Here is a 14,946-nt window from a genome sequence, read left to right on the forward strand (position 1 = left end):
CCTGAAACACTTTGTTCGGTGGTGGTGTGGTCTCACCTGCCAGGGCAAAGTGAAAGTGTACAAGTGAAATATTTTTGTGTCTTGTAGGAAGGCCACCTGAAATATCAGACTAATTGCAAAGCTGCCTGAAAATGGCAAATCATTTTGATTTCTTGAGACCTTTCAGCCCTGTTGTGAATTTTGAGAACTTTCAGCCAACTTTTGTCTTCACCTGTTGGGAATTGGATTTTACTGGGGGATGTGTGTGTCCATCTATCCCTGTGCTTTGATTTCTGTGGTTGACATGTTATGTATCAGTCCCAGTCTAAAAAATGAAAGAACCTCTGAATTTAAGCACAGTGGAACAAAGTGCAATCTAAATTCTTCTCCTCTAATTCTTATCTTCTGTGTGTGTACTAATTAAAAAATTTGCTTTGAATACTCCTTGTAACCCAATGCATGAATGCCTTGCTCCTCTAAAGAAAGAAGTTCATGCTTGTGTGATGATGGTAGTGACTGAATAAAAATAAACAGTATCTTTCACATCCTCCCCCCTCTCATTACCTTCCCTTTACCAAAATAGACATTACCCCTAATTTGCATGGGGTGGGTAGTGTGGCACTAACTTAGTTTGCTGAACTTACAGAAAGGAGTGGTTTTCTGTTTAATGGTAACATGTTGTTTTAAATCAATTCCTTAAGCCTTCTAATTGGAGTGTTACCTTCCTTTGTAGGGTGCTGAAGTGGATACATTTCGTTATGTCACCTTCTGCATTTACTTTGTCCTGTTGTTTGCACAACTCATCCTGTGTTGTTTTCCAGAACAACCACCTTTGTTTTCTGAAACAGTGAATGATCCTGTAAGTAAGTCTGTACTGAGTGCTGAGTATCATACCTCCAGTGTTCTGTGCAAGGAGCTATGGGGCTATAGTCTCCCAAATAATTCAAATTCTGCTTTTTAGTTGGTGATGAAAAAGATGAAGCCCATAACATGCAAAAACAGGGGGAGAGTGGGGCTGTATGGAAGAAAAAGCGCAAAAATAGTTTCACTCATTCCTCAATAGCATTCCTGGGGTCAAGTCATATTTATTTTTATTCAGTAGTGCTTCTGGCAGTTGGTGGGAAATAGTGATTTGAAATGCTGTGCTCCTAGTCACCTGGTATGTTCAGTAGGCAGTAACTCACAAGGATATGGATTCTCTTTCTTTCGAAGGTGGGGAAGAATTTAGACCTGGAAAACTTTTGACTCTGGATAGATGTGTTTGATTTCCATATTTATCTCTCTTGCGTCAAGCAAAAATTTAACCAACTCAATTGCAAGAGCAGCTAATGTTAGAGGGTGGTTTGGATGTAGAAATTTAATTTTGCCTGGACATGATGTTTTTTGCATGTGTTCCTAGTTATATGTGCTAGATATATGTAGAGTGACCCAAGGGATGCTGGGCTAGATCTTCTGAGTCACAGTGGAGTGACACTTGTCACTGCCTGGAGTTTGCCGAGTTTAGAAACTTCATTTCTATAATTTGATTTTTTTTTTTTTTTTTAATACAGGGTGTGATTCTGGTTTGATGGCTGTTAGGTGATGCTGACTGATGGAGGAAAGTGTGGAATGTGTGATGTGGGGAATAAATGTTGCCTTTGTAACTGTGGAAAGGGTCCATAACCAGTTGCACTTACTGAGTTCCACAGTTAGCTTTCTCCATCAGTATCCAGGGTGCCAGTGGTGCTCTGCATTCCACAGCAAACAGTCTGTGTGTATATGTCTGGAGGGAAGAGCAAACTGCTGAGTCTTTGGCACCTCTTTGGGTTCTTTTCATCTCATTCAGGGATTAAATATACTTGACAGGATACTGTGGATTTATGGAAACCTTCTTTTCTGCTTTGATCATGTTTGTAATAATTACAAGGTGCTTTGAGACCACAGTGGTTTGTTTTTCTCTTCTGAGTATTTCTAGGGGTGTCTTTAGTAAATAGGGCAGACTCAAAATTTTAACTTTCTCTTTTCATGAGTGGTGTGTCTGTTATGATGGAGAAAAAAAGAAAGAAGTCATGTTAGACAGCCTTAAATTCTGCTTTATTCCCTTCTGCCTAGCATTTCCAAACCAGAAATGTTTGTAAGTCTTAAGTAAAAATCTTAGTATATGTTTACTTAAGTCAGAAAACTAGAGTAAAATTTCTAAGATGCAGATACCGATGTATATAGAAGTCAAATAATATGTTTTGTTTCTTGTTTGCATTACACAAATCCAGACTTATTACAGCTTGTTGTTTTCATTCTACCTGGCATAAAACTCAGTAGAATTAATAGTTCTTTGTGTGATAACTATTTAATTTTACAAAAAACAGTATTATTTTAAAAGTAATGTAACATTTTAATGTTTTAAACTTTGGCTTTAAGCAAATAAAGTCTGCTTTTTGGTAGAACAAGATCTAGTGGGCTCTTGAATTTAGAGCTTCCACCTTCAAGTTGATTAAAAAAAGTGTAAAGGAAAAAAACAGTGCAGCATTTTATATAAAGTTGAGAATGTTGTTCAGTTTTGATGAAGTTGAAACCATACCCTGTATTTACTGAAGTAGAAATCTGTCTGTCAGGAATGCTGGAGTGGCTGAATGCTGGAAGTTTTGCCCCTTCCCTTTCTCTGACTTCAAAAACTTCTATTAATTCATTAGGTGATGGTGTTGGATTTGCTTGCAGTCATTTTACTGCAAGTGTTTAAATACTTTGGAAATGTGAAACTCTTGTCCCTTAAAAAAAAAAAGGCTTGTGTCTCATATATACTCTTATTGTTCCCTGCAAAGTTGCAAAAAAAGTTCTGTGAGAAAGAGAAAATGCAAGACTCTCTTGTGTAGCTGGGTGGTAACACACTGCAGCACAGGAGAGCCAGGTTACACAAACAAGAGCTGAAAAATGCAAATGTTTGAAACACTTGGCTCTGGTTGGGTTAATTGCAGCCCTCCAATGGTGTTTGGTGACTTTAGTAGATAGAATACCTGAGTTGTTCCAATTATAGTTGAAGATAAAAACCTAGTGGTTTGTTGTCCCAAAGGGGTGACTGGTTTTAGCATTCTTTGGGTGCTGTTCAGAGCAGAGAAAGAGGGAAGAGAGAAATGTGCCCTGGAATTCTGCCAGTAAATCACCTTTAGTACCTTTGAGATTCTCCCAGCCTTTCTTTAAAATGCTGTTTTAGTCCAACAGATTAGGAGAGCACATTAATTTGAAGAGCAGTCAGACAACCAGACGCTGTGCTGGGTGTAGAACAGGAGTGGGCTGTGTACATTTATGGATACTGAAGTTTCCCTTGCTTATTGATGAATGAGATACAGGGTTTCTAAGGGGAGTTTTGAGATGCTTTTGTGGAGTTTACAGGTTTTTTTTTCATTTGTGCATCTATGTTGATGAAATCACAGCACTTCACTGCTATTCCTTTTGTCCCAGTGGTCGAGTCTACTGGCAGCCCTGGAGCTGTGCTTGTGTTTTCTGAACAAGCTCTCAGCAGCATAAATGGCAAATTTTAGTAATGTGAAAAAACAGTGTACACAAAAGGAATTTCAAAAGCATATTTTCTGCTTTGCTTGTTTCTCTTGGCCCTGTGTCAGTCACTTTGATTTCTTTTTCTCTCTTCTAGAATCCATGTCCAGAGTTCAGTGCTTCTTTCCTCTCCAGAATCACATTCTGGTGGATCACTGGGTAAGATCAAGGTGCTGTGTATGGCACCAGTTCAAGTTAGATGGCACTTTGGGATCCTGCTTTCAGAGTTAAATTAGCAATAATCCTGCAATAATAATTTTGGTTGTTTTGGTTGATTGTTTTGTAGATAGATTAAATGAATATTTTTTCCAAATTCGATTAATATTTTTTACTTTCTTTGTAGAGTCCTTGTAATTTTAAATTTTAGCAGTATTTCCAGAATCACAGAATATTCTAAGTTGGAAAGGACCCACAAGGATCATCAAGTCCATCTCTTAAGTGAATGGCCTGTATAGGGATCAAATCCATGACCTTGATGTTGTTTAATATGTTTGTTGGACGAATATAATAAAAAAATTTTCTTTGGGAAATATAAGAAGGTAGAAATTATCTACTGTATTTAGAAACTAAGGCATTCAAAACTGTTACCTCTTTTTGCCCAGGAGGCTTTTTTTTTTTCTATTAACTTAGTTTTAGTTATGCTGTATGAGTTAAAGCACAGAAACATGTAAAATAACACTGGTGTATAGTTGTGGTTGGTACTTGGCCAGAGTTCCAACAGAAAGTTAGATGAAAGGAATTGCTTTGTGAAATTAAAAGCTAATAAAGATTTTGAAACTTGGTAGGCATGGGAGTATTAATTTCCTGGCTGATTTTCAAATGAGATCACTTCATCCTTTCTTTTATTTTCCCTGAAATACGAATTCAGTGGCACCTTCTGGATCCCTAGATGGTTTTGTGTCTGATTCTTGCAGGAAAGACAGGAGGATGTGTATTTTAGCATCTGAACCTGTGTTGTTACAGGTCCCATGGCTTGCATGCATCTTTGTGAAGAGCTGGCTCTGCTTTGGGGCTGGATGCAAGGGCCACTGCCTTATGGCATATATTTATATATATATGTATACACACATCTCTAGTGTTCCTAAATTTATATTGCTGATTCTTTCTAATACAGGTTGATGATTCAGGGTTATCGGAGTCCTTTGGAAGCCAAGGATTTGTGGTCATTAAATAAAGATGACAAATCAGAGCAAATAGTGCCGGTTTTGGCTCGAAATTGGGCAAAAGAGTGGTCAAAGACCAAGAGGTAAGTTCAGTTGTCCTGGCTGTCAGTTCTCCCGAGATACAGAGGTTTAAAAGCTCAAGTTTCTCAAACTCTCTTTAGAGCTGTTTGTCATTTGTTATCAAACTTACTTTTGTAAGGCCCATGTGGCAGCCTGGATTTGTCCTTAAGTGCACACAGAACAGGAACCAAGTAGGGTGGTGTGTTTCTTCTTTATGAACAGCTTCATCGACTTCCCCTTAGTCTTTCGTGATCCAAACCTTATTACTGTGACTTTTGATGTGTGTTTTTTGTCCTGGGGAGGGAATGTTTTCACACAAACTTCAGTCATGTAATTAGGGAGCTTGGGCTCCCTCTATAGTTGCCAAAGCCTCAGGAGGGTGGTTCAGGGTGTAAAAGTGAAAAGCTTATTACTTTCCTTTGACTATATAGGGAGTCTGAGCATCTAAGCCAGATGACTAAAATTAGACTGCATGCCTGCACTCTCCATCCTACTTTCATCATCCTGTACTGCAGCAAATAGAAGTACCTTTTCATTGAAGGAAAATTACATGCTTGCTTACACGGCATGTTTTTATATACAGCTTGTCCTCAGAAGTTCAGGGTATGTAGTTTGGCATAAGCCAGATGTGTAAAAAGAATGTGTGCATTGGGGATGTCTTGGCATCAATCTGACTTGTGTTTTATCTCTGGTGGTACGAAAGTTCAGCATTACTGGGTTCTAGAATAATAATGTCCTTTGCTCTTTAAGCTTAACACAACTTACAGCCCCATTCCTCATTCCCCAGGGCAGACCTGTAGGAGAGATTTGACAGGGGTGTTACCCATCCAAGCAAAGAAGACCATTTCTGAATGGCCAGTTCATTTAGTTACGGTTGCATGATTAGAAATGTTAAAACCCAGTTTTAAGCTATTGAGAGTCATAATAAGCAGCTCATAAACATCTCATTTGTACAGTGTGCATTTTTCCACTCGGCTTTATACTTGAATAAAGGCTACATTATGTACCTGCTCTTGTTTCAGGCGACCATTAGACATGTTATATGCGCCCAAAAAGCAGCAAAAATCAAGCGACTCAAATGGTGATGTGACAGAAGAGGCTGAAGCTTTAATTATAAAACCATCTCAGAAGAGCTCTGAAGCATCTTTATTCAAGGTGTTATATAAAACCTTTGGACCATATTTTCTCATGAGTTTCCTGTTTAAAGCCGCACATGATCTCTTGATGTTTGCAGGCCCGGAAATTCTGAAGTAAGACCTATATACTTTGTTATTGTATTAAAAGTATGTGAACAGAATTTAAAACACTCTGGTATTTCACTCCTCAGGCTGCTTTGCCTTCAGCTGGTTAAATGGGGAAGAGATATCATGCAAGTGAGAGACCACGAACAAAGATGACTTTGGTCCATTAGTTTTCAAGTTATAACATCGTGCAATAAATGTTTGACTTCTTACGTTCCTTTTCAACACTAGAAGGCCAGGCAGGAATATCATCAACAATAGCAGGAGAGTTTATTAAATTCTAACCTGTAATTATTTTGGGACTACCCATCACAGTATGTGAAGCCAGAGAGCTAAGGGGCTGGGAGAGTTGTATTGCTTTGAGGTGATAAGAAGTAAAGCAACTATAAGTGGTTGTATTTTAACTGGAGGAAAAATGAGACTTTTTAGTGTAGCTCCAAGAGAATGCTATACATGTAAGCTACGTAATACTTTATGTTTCAAATTAGTACCTTGAGGAGGGAGTGATGTGTGCTTATTTAAAATGATCTCCAGTTTCTAGGAAGTTTGCTTAAATGTTTTATCTAAGTTTGGTACTTTAGGTGCTTGCATGACCTGTACAGTGATTGAAATAATCTAAGGTTGTGACCATGACATCTGATTTTCTTTTGCATCTACCAAGAGGATTAATTTCTCTCCCCACAGGTTGCTACTCAACTTTGTAAATAACAAAGCTGCCCCAGACTGGCAAGGCTACTTTTATACAGTGCTGCTGTTTGTTTGTGCCTGTCTTCAGACACTGATTCTTCACCAGTATTTTCATATTTGCTTTGTAACTGGAATGAGGCTCAAAACAGCTATTGTTGGTGTAATTTATCGCAAGGTAGGTGTTTCTATAAATATACAGTACCTGTTTGTGACTGTGAGAATGCATCACTTAAGTCTGAATTATTAGTTATGAGACTCTGGTACGTTGATTCCTAAGTCTTAATGGAAATAACAGGATATCTAATTTATAAATAAAAGCCTTTAAGCTAGGGCAGTCTTCTAATTTACTAGTTAACTCTCTTCTTCCCACTACCAAACAAGAGGTCTTGTCTCATTTAGACTAGGGGTGTGCAATGATTCAGTTTGTGCAGGAATTAAGATGCCCCTACATTTACAGCTTCATTTGGGACTTAGCAGCAGTGCCACCTCATCTTAGCTGGAACATTTTAGAAAGCTGTGGACTGATAGCTCTGTGTGAGAAAAATGTGTCATAAGAAATGAAGATTCCAGTTCTTACACAAAACCACTAAACAAAATAAGCAGATGATATCCCTCAAAGATGCCTTATTGGCTGTATCACCTTAAACCTAGCTTAGCTGCTTACTTCAAACTGTGCAACTTGCATTTTGCAAAACATACAGGGTAAACAGAATATGAAGCAGGAATATGATTGCTTGTAATTTTAAAGAAGAATCTGTGTAAAGCAGTTGAATTCTGTGGAGAAAATGCAAATAAGTCTTGGTTTTATTTTTTATCTGCACCTAGGCACTTGTTATCACGAATTCTGCTAGAAAGACATCAACTGTGGGTGAGATTGTGAATCTAATGTCTGTGGATGCTCAGAGATTCATGGATTTGGCTACCTATATTAATATGATTTGGTCTGCACCTTTCCAGGTGATATTAGCACTGTACTTACTGTGGCAGGTGAGTACTGTGTGTTGTTTCCTGTTTTCACTTTGGCAACATGCTGCTTTCTATGATTCTGTGACTACAGACAGCTGTTGCTCAGACCACTGGAGGGTTAGAGCAGTGTGGGGAAAATGCTGTTTATTTAGAGCCATTCAGAACTGCTTTTGTCACTGCTATCAAGAAGGAAGGCAGGAGGTTCTGAATATGGGCATCTGAGTGCATATGGGAGGGCTGCAGGTGGGACCTTTTGGGGGACTGGAATACCTGTAGTATCTCATTTGTCACTTGATTTAAATAAAAGTGGTCTTGGCTCTGTACTCAGAGTCACCGTGTGAAGTGTCAGCGGGCTGACTCTTCATGAATCTCTACTTCAGAAGAACAGGCAAACCAGCAAAAACTGGAAAACATTAAAAGATCATTGTATATGGGTGTAGAGATATCTCTTCAGAGAGAGCTTGATCTATATGTATCTCTATATGGAGGCTATATATGTATGTTTGTTTCAAAAATCAAAGCATATAATTGTTAACCTAAGCTCCTACTTGATCCTCATCTTCCTCTAAGCTGTTCTTGAAAAGGGAAGAAGAGGTTGAAAAACTATTTCAGAATGCTTTTCTGAAGCATATGTAGTAGTTTGATTCAAGATTTTAAGAATGAGTTTGAATAAATGTTTACAATTAAGTACTTTTCAGAATTTAGGTCCTTCAGTGCTGGCAGGAGTGGCTGTCATGATCCTTCTGGTTCCAATAAATGCTGTGATGGCAATGAAGACAAAAAACTATCAGGTTAGAACCTTTATACATGTGACAGTGCTTGTAAGAAAGGTGTTCTGTTCTTTGACTTGTTCCTTGAGATTTGTCCTTTTATTTTTTTTTTCCCCATCCCACTATTTATCCCTTACAAAAAGGGAAGGGAAAGAAAGGTCAGAGGTGTTATGTATGCAGAATAAACAAACTCATGTATTTTTCAGCCTTGCAACATATCTGTGTATAATGATCTAAATTTGCAATAGTGAAGGCCAAGGTAGCATTTTAGCCACCTTCGTGAGATGTCCAGTGATGGAATTGGAATTAGTTCAGTTTTCAACTTGCTGCCTAAGAACTAAAGTGCAAACATAAACTACTGTCTACCTAATGAACCTGAATGAATGAAATATTCATCTTTTCAGAATGGTGGTTGCAGTGTTAAAATTTTCTACTGCAAAAACTGCTTCCAACAGCCCCACCATGTGCTTTCTGGTGACTTCACTACTAACTGAATGTACTGCATGTCAGTGGAGATTGTTATATTGAAGTGAAACCTTTTAGATCTCTTGTGTTCATCAGAACATACCGGAGCATTTGGTTCCTGCATGGGAGAAGTAGAGAATATCTGGCATGTCCCAGCACACTGTCACTGGTGACAGCTGTCTGGGATAGCTGTACCAGTGCAGTCTGCTGGCTGCCCAGTGCTGAGTCACAGCATCACTTCAGCTTTGCAGTGCCCTCAGTAAAATACTTTATGAAGATGAAAACTCTGAAATGTCTGATGAGTGGCCTGGCTTCTTATGGCTGAATGGAAAGCTTTCTGCCTTAGTGCACCATCAGAAAACTATGGATAGGGCTAAAGAGGAAGCAAAATGCAGTTTGGTCTAAGGTTAGATAAAAACTACACATCACTGATGCTTGGTTATAGTGGCTTATTTTTTAACTGTATATTGTACCTCTGAGGAACCTGAGTCCCAGGGCTCCCTGATGCAGGGTTAATCACACTTAAACCAGTGCCACAGCTGTTTTGATCTTGGTTTGGCTTTTCAGTTGGGTGAAGTATTCTTTTAATTGGTTTAAAACGTCTCGTTAATTCTGCATATTTGTTTGTTCAGATAGTATCTCAGATTTCCTGCTTGGGAAGCTAGTAAGCTTTTGATGATAATGAGGTAAATTTGCCATTGCAAAATACAAAGCTCAGGACTTTGAGGCTCTGCCAAGTATTGTGCTCTGTTAATTATTTTTTGCAATGTTGTTTTTAGGTGGCTCAAATGAAGAGCAAAGACAACAGAATTAAGCTGATGAATGAAATTCTCAATGGGATTAAAGTTCTGAAACTTTATGCTTGGGAATTAGCCTTCAGAGAGAAGGTATTAGAGATCAGACAGAAAGAACTTCAAGTCCTAAAAAAATCTGCTTACCTTGCTGCAATGGCAACCTTCACTTGGGTTTGTGCTCCTTTTTTGGTAAGTGAAACAAATCTAGAAGTCTTCTCTCCTTTTTGGGATGGTGCTTTCCAAGACATTGCTTGAGGACTTCTTTTAGTTTTGTGTTTTAATGAGTGGAAGAGTCAGATTGTCCTCTGAAGTGATGGGACACAACACTTAGGGCTTCACTTCTCTATGAAAAGGCACTACTGTTTTCTTTGAAACTCAGTGACATCTGAGTTAGACGTATTCTAGAAGTTAATGGCTGAAGTATTTGAAAATACAAACCTCCTCTGCATCCCCTCTATTATTTTTGGTGGAGTACTTGGGGTACCTAAGGTTAAATGTATGGTCAGAGGTTAGGAGGGGTCACTGATGTGCATGGTACCCTCCAGGTGGGAGCTGTGGCTGACAGAGTAAAAAAATCCCTTATTTCAGCGTCTTTGAGAGCAGCTGGTCCTAACATAAGAGTCCTTGATGGAATGGGGACATGGTGTGCCAGGAGTACCTCTGGCCAGGGTTCTCTTGGCATCTTTTTAAGAACAATATGGGCAGGTAAAGCCATTGCATAGCTTGGGATTGCTTCAAATTCCTATTTAAAAAAAAAAGAAATCATTGATATGCGAAACATCCCTACTGTGTTTGTGATTAGCTTACATTTCAGCTAATAAAAGGGAGAGAAGGGTGAGGTCACATCAAAATTGCTTCAGACCCTATTAGAACAAGGGGCCTTTGCTCTTGTCTGCAGAAGCAAATAAAAGCCATGACTACATTAGGATAAAATATGTGCTGTTCCAGTTGAAGGTGTTTAAGTGTACTTTCCAGTCTCAGATTCCTTCCCTGCAAACATTTTTAGTGTTTACATTATGTTTTGGGCATGATGAAAGGCAGAGAAGCGCTGCCCTGCGTAGGAAGCATCTGCTGCATTCTTAAGTGAATGCTTTTCTAAAAGAAGTCTAAGATGATTTTAATATAGATACATTATTAAATGAAATTTCTAAATAAAACTCTGCAGGTGAACTCCTTAATGCTGTTCTGTGGAGTCTGTTAGATTCCCCTAAAATGTAGCTCTGTTCCAGCAGACATTGTGGATGTGTGGCAGTGATCCTGCTCTGCAGGGGGGTTTGACACTGGGGCAAATCAGACACAAAGCTGTTGTTCAGCATCTCATTTCTTGGATTTTTGTTTTTTTCATATGTTCTTCTGAACTTCTGATTAAAGAATTGTTGCGAGCACCTACTTGAAAGCACTTTTGACATTGAAAACTTTTATATCGTGTACTGTTTCTCCTGTTTCCATGGCCAGGGCTCTTTTAATAACGGTGTCAGGAAACTATTTATTTGCAGTACCTCCCCTACTGCTCTGTGTGCTGATAAGGGTGTATTTCAGCCTAACTGTTGGTAACACAAGAGTGCAGGCATGCTGTGTGTGAGGTTATTCTTTGGACCCTTTCTTGTTTTTGATCTCCACTGGAGGGCTTTCTCCCTGGGACGTGGTTGTCCAAACTGAGGACTGTACAAACAGGCTACTGTACCAGGCACAGCTGAGTCAGCTGCTGCTCCAAGAACAATACATGTCTTCACAGCAGTCCCATTGTGAGCAGAAGTACTCATGTCTTCAGTGGATGCTGTGCTTAGATGAGATGCTCCTTAAGTGGAGGGCTAATTGTTTCAAGTCTTTTAGGAGGGGGGATGCCAAAGGTTTGTCTGCCTTGATTTCTTGTTTTAATTGGCAGTCTTTTGGAAACAGTTTCTGGATCTTGTGATAGACTGATGTATGAGTGGGGTTACCGTGGAAGAAAAAGCTATGAAGGGAATAGATCTGAAAGTGAACATCTGGGTTTACTTGCAGAATGTTATTATAATTTATTCAGCATATTTTTAAAAAGATAAGTATATAGATTTTTGGAATTATAGCTTATGACTGATAATAACAGTGGTTTGATGTAATTTTCTTGCTCAGCATGAAACTTAATTCACAACAGAAAAGCTTAATTACTATAAGGCTTCATGTTTGTAATGCAATTTCAGGTTTCCTGGAAAACAGTCTGTCCACGATAAAGTGAGCTGTATTTGGAAATCTAGGGTTGTGGTAGTCTCTACAAAATACAAAACATGTTAGCATCGTGGTGTTTCTAACTTTTCTGTAAATGTCTATAAATGTTACTGATCCAGTATCTGGTACTATGAGGAGTGCCTTAAAACTGAAATAGTGCAGGAAGAAAGACCAGTGATCGTTTCTCTCCTTCCTTTCTCCAGCAGTGTGACCACAAAGAGCCTGGGATATTTGTGGTTTCACCCTTGCTATGTGAAGAAAGTTAGCACTTAGCACTAAACACTTTTCCAAGGGGAGCCATCAACTTCTTTTTCTGACAATAGATTTAAATCAAATGTTTGTTTTGCAAAAACTGTTATCAGGAGTGAGGAAGTTACCTGAACATTCCACTTTCTTTGATTTGTAGTCCTCTGATTGCAGTTGTCAGACTGTGTGCTCCTGACTTGGTGGCTTTCAGACATGTTACCCCAACTGTAACCTTTGCCCCTTGTTTTCAGGTTGCCTTGTCCACGTTTGCTGTGTACGTCACCGTAAACAAGAACAACATCTTGGATGCTCAGAAGGCATTTGTTTCTCTGGCTTTATTCAACATCCTCAGGTTTCCACTGAACATGCTTCCTATGGTTATCAGCAACATAGTGGAAGTAAGACTTGAGTCATTAACAGGTGTTTCTGTGCAGAAGTAGGCCCTGGGTGGAAAGATTATATTCCCATGCTTAGTGAATGTCCACTGGTGAAATTCAACCACCTCAGAAAGGGAGCTTTGCAGTTCCTGTGTTAAGTGCAGTGCAAGCAAAATTATCAGTCCTGGTCGTGGCGGATGGGTGTTCCTGAAATCAGTCGTGATTCTTGTGGTTTGGGAAGTGTGAGCTTGATGACTGTCCAAGCAACTATGCAGTGGATTTAAGGAGGGATTAGGAGTGTGTAATAATGTGTAATGTATATGTGGTGCAAAATAATGAGCTCTTAAATGTAATGAGCAGACTATATGATAGTTTTATATCCCTTTTCCATGCAGGCCAGTGTCTCCTTGAAGCGCCTTAGGGTGTTCCTGTCTCATGAAGAGTTAGATCCAGACAGCATAATCAGGGGTCCCACGCCAGAGGGTGAGCTTCTTTGCCTGCTGAAAATCAGTGTGTACAGGTTTTGGGTGGTGTCTTTTGATTTCTGTAGAAAATTTACTGCATTTTTGGAAGATTTCACTGATAAATTTTAGACAGCAGAGAAGGGAGTTTGTAAAAGGAAAGTTGTATAAAGGTTCTACTTCCATCTCAGATAGTTTCTTTCCTCTCCACAACTCCTGTGTCCAAAGCAAAACTTGACTTTAGCTGTGTCAGTAATTTCTAAATAAATTTTGTTACTTCCTCTTTACAAAGCCAGTGAAATCTGTACCACTCCCTCTCAGGCAGTTAATGAGCTCTGTATCATTTTAGTCACTTGGCTTTTTGGTAAGGAGTCATCTGCTGTATTTTTTTTATCTCTTCATCTTTCTTTTGAGAATATCCCCTCCCCTTTCTCAGCTGATAGCCATGAATAAATTGCTTGCAAATCTTTAGTGTGGGGTTTGGGGGTTTTTTTTTGTCCATAATGGGTTGTACTTGCACACCTATGCAAATATTTAGCTGGACCAGTATTAATTGCATACTTGGTTGAATTAGAAGTGGTATATTTTGAGTTGTTGCTATAAAAAACTACAGATGCCACTTCCATGTGACATTTCACTGAACAGTATTTTTGGTCAAAGGTATTTTATGTGGTAGTTTGATTTATTTGGCCTATCATTTGTGTAGCAACTTGACATGGTAAATGGGCAGTTTAGCTGATGCTTCTGTTAAAACACAAGTCAGATGGAGCTGCTGGTTTCTTGAACTGACTTAGCAGTGCTGGATAAAGGAGGATGCAGCTGAATTAGTTTCTGTCTCTGTGTGGTTGACATTCATGTACCTCCTGGTTGCTGAATGACTGTAACCTTGGAACCTCTGCTGTCTTACTAGATCCAGTAAAAGCAGAAGACAAATTTTGTGGTAAGCAGTGAGTTGTTTTTCTTCTGCAAAAGCAGCTTTATACCTCTGCCTGTGCATGTTTAGGTTGACTTCTGCGGCATGATCCAGAGCATGTATGCACCTTTCATTGATACTTTTATAAATATGAGTTTTCTGTTTGCAGCTGAAGGATGCATTGTTGTAAAGAATGCAACGTTTAGCTGGTCCAAAACTGATTCTCCTTTGCTGAACAGGTAAGAATTGGTACCCTTCATTCCACCCCGTAAATTGCTGCATCATAAATGATCTATATTTGAATTATAAAATACGTATGGAGAAGAGTTTGTTGCCTTAAAGAAATAGAACAAATGACATCTCTTCTGTATAAATTGGGCCTTCATAAGCTGAAGAGGTTTACGGTGTATTGCATGCATGGAATATATAAAGGGGAGTAGCAAGAGGTGTAATAGGAGAGGAGAAAACTGCAAGGGATTTCAAGGTCTTGCTGTGTGCTGCAGATGGGGTGAGCTCCATCTAGAGGATGCAGCCAGGTCAGCCCCTTGGAATCATCCCTGGTCTCTCATTTTTGCCTCATTCCTCAGTCTCCCTTTCACAATCTGATTCTTGCTGAACTGTAGCCATTCTTGATTCCCGTGCTGCAGAAAACCAGTGGTGAACCTTGCACATGGTATGCCTAACAAAGTAACTGGGCTGATGCAGCTACAAGCCCTGTGTTCCATGTGCCCTGTTCCCTTCCTTAACTTTGGCTGCTCTTTCTTGGGACTTAAATAGCATATTCCTTGGGAAGCATCCATTTGTATTTACATTTGTGTTCACAGAGCATTTGCAAGAAATATTGGCAAGGTCAGCTCTCAGTGCTTTTTTTCTTACTTTTTCCCCCCCTTTTTATTAATTACATATTTTAATACTATGTTCTAAGTATAAGAAGAGCTGGGTGCTTTCTGAATAAGAGGTTTGCATTTTCAAACAGTTACAGTTTGGTTCTGTATCAGTATTTGCAGTGAGTGTTCACATTGCATCTGGTTTTATATGGGCAATTCAATTGACTGTTTAACTACTGGGATGTGCCAGCAAGCGAGGCTGAA

The 14,946-nt window shown here is 39.1% G+C and overlaps 1 protein-coding gene across 8 annotated transcripts in view; it reads left to right on the forward strand.

The window, feature by feature from the left end:
• The window catches only part of ABCC1 (ATP binding cassette subfamily C member 1 (ABCC1 blood group)), a 47,736-nt gene that overhangs the window by 16,288 nt on the left and 16,502 nt on the right, over positions 1-14,946 (forward strand). For 5 of the 8 annotated variants that reach the window (XM_064672891.1, XM_064672883.1, XM_064672885.1 and 2 more), the window contains exons 5-16: positions 713-838; positions 3,605-3,666; positions 4,622-4,753; positions 5,753-5,980; positions 6,656-6,833; positions 7,484-7,645; positions 8,323-8,415; positions 9,639-9,842; positions 12,356-12,502; positions 12,877-12,964; positions 13,853-13,882; positions 14,025-14,094. In XM_064672891.1, coding sequence (XP_064528961.1) covers positions 713-838; positions 3,605-3,666; positions 4,622-4,753; positions 5,753-5,980; positions 6,656-6,833; positions 7,484-7,645; positions 8,323-8,415; positions 9,639-9,842; positions 12,356-12,502; positions 12,877-12,964; positions 13,853-13,882; positions 14,025-14,094 — 1,520 coding nt within the window. The remainder of the gene's footprint in view (positions 1-712; positions 839-3,604; positions 3,667-4,621; positions 4,754-5,752; positions 5,981-6,655; positions 6,834-7,483; positions 7,646-8,322; positions 8,416-9,638; positions 9,843-12,355; positions 12,503-12,876; positions 12,965-13,852; positions 13,883-14,024; positions 14,095-14,946) is intronic. The other 3 variants (XM_064672886.1, XM_064672888.1, XM_064672890.1) reach the window with 1 other exon arrangement.

Source organism: Pseudopipra pipra, chromosome 16 (assembly GCF_036250125.1).
Source record: "Pseudopipra pipra isolate bDixPip1 chromosome 16, bDixPip1.hap1, whole genome shotgun sequence".
Classification (NCBI taxonomy): Eukaryota; Metazoa; Chordata; class Aves; order Passeriformes; family Pipridae; genus Pseudopipra; species Pseudopipra pipra.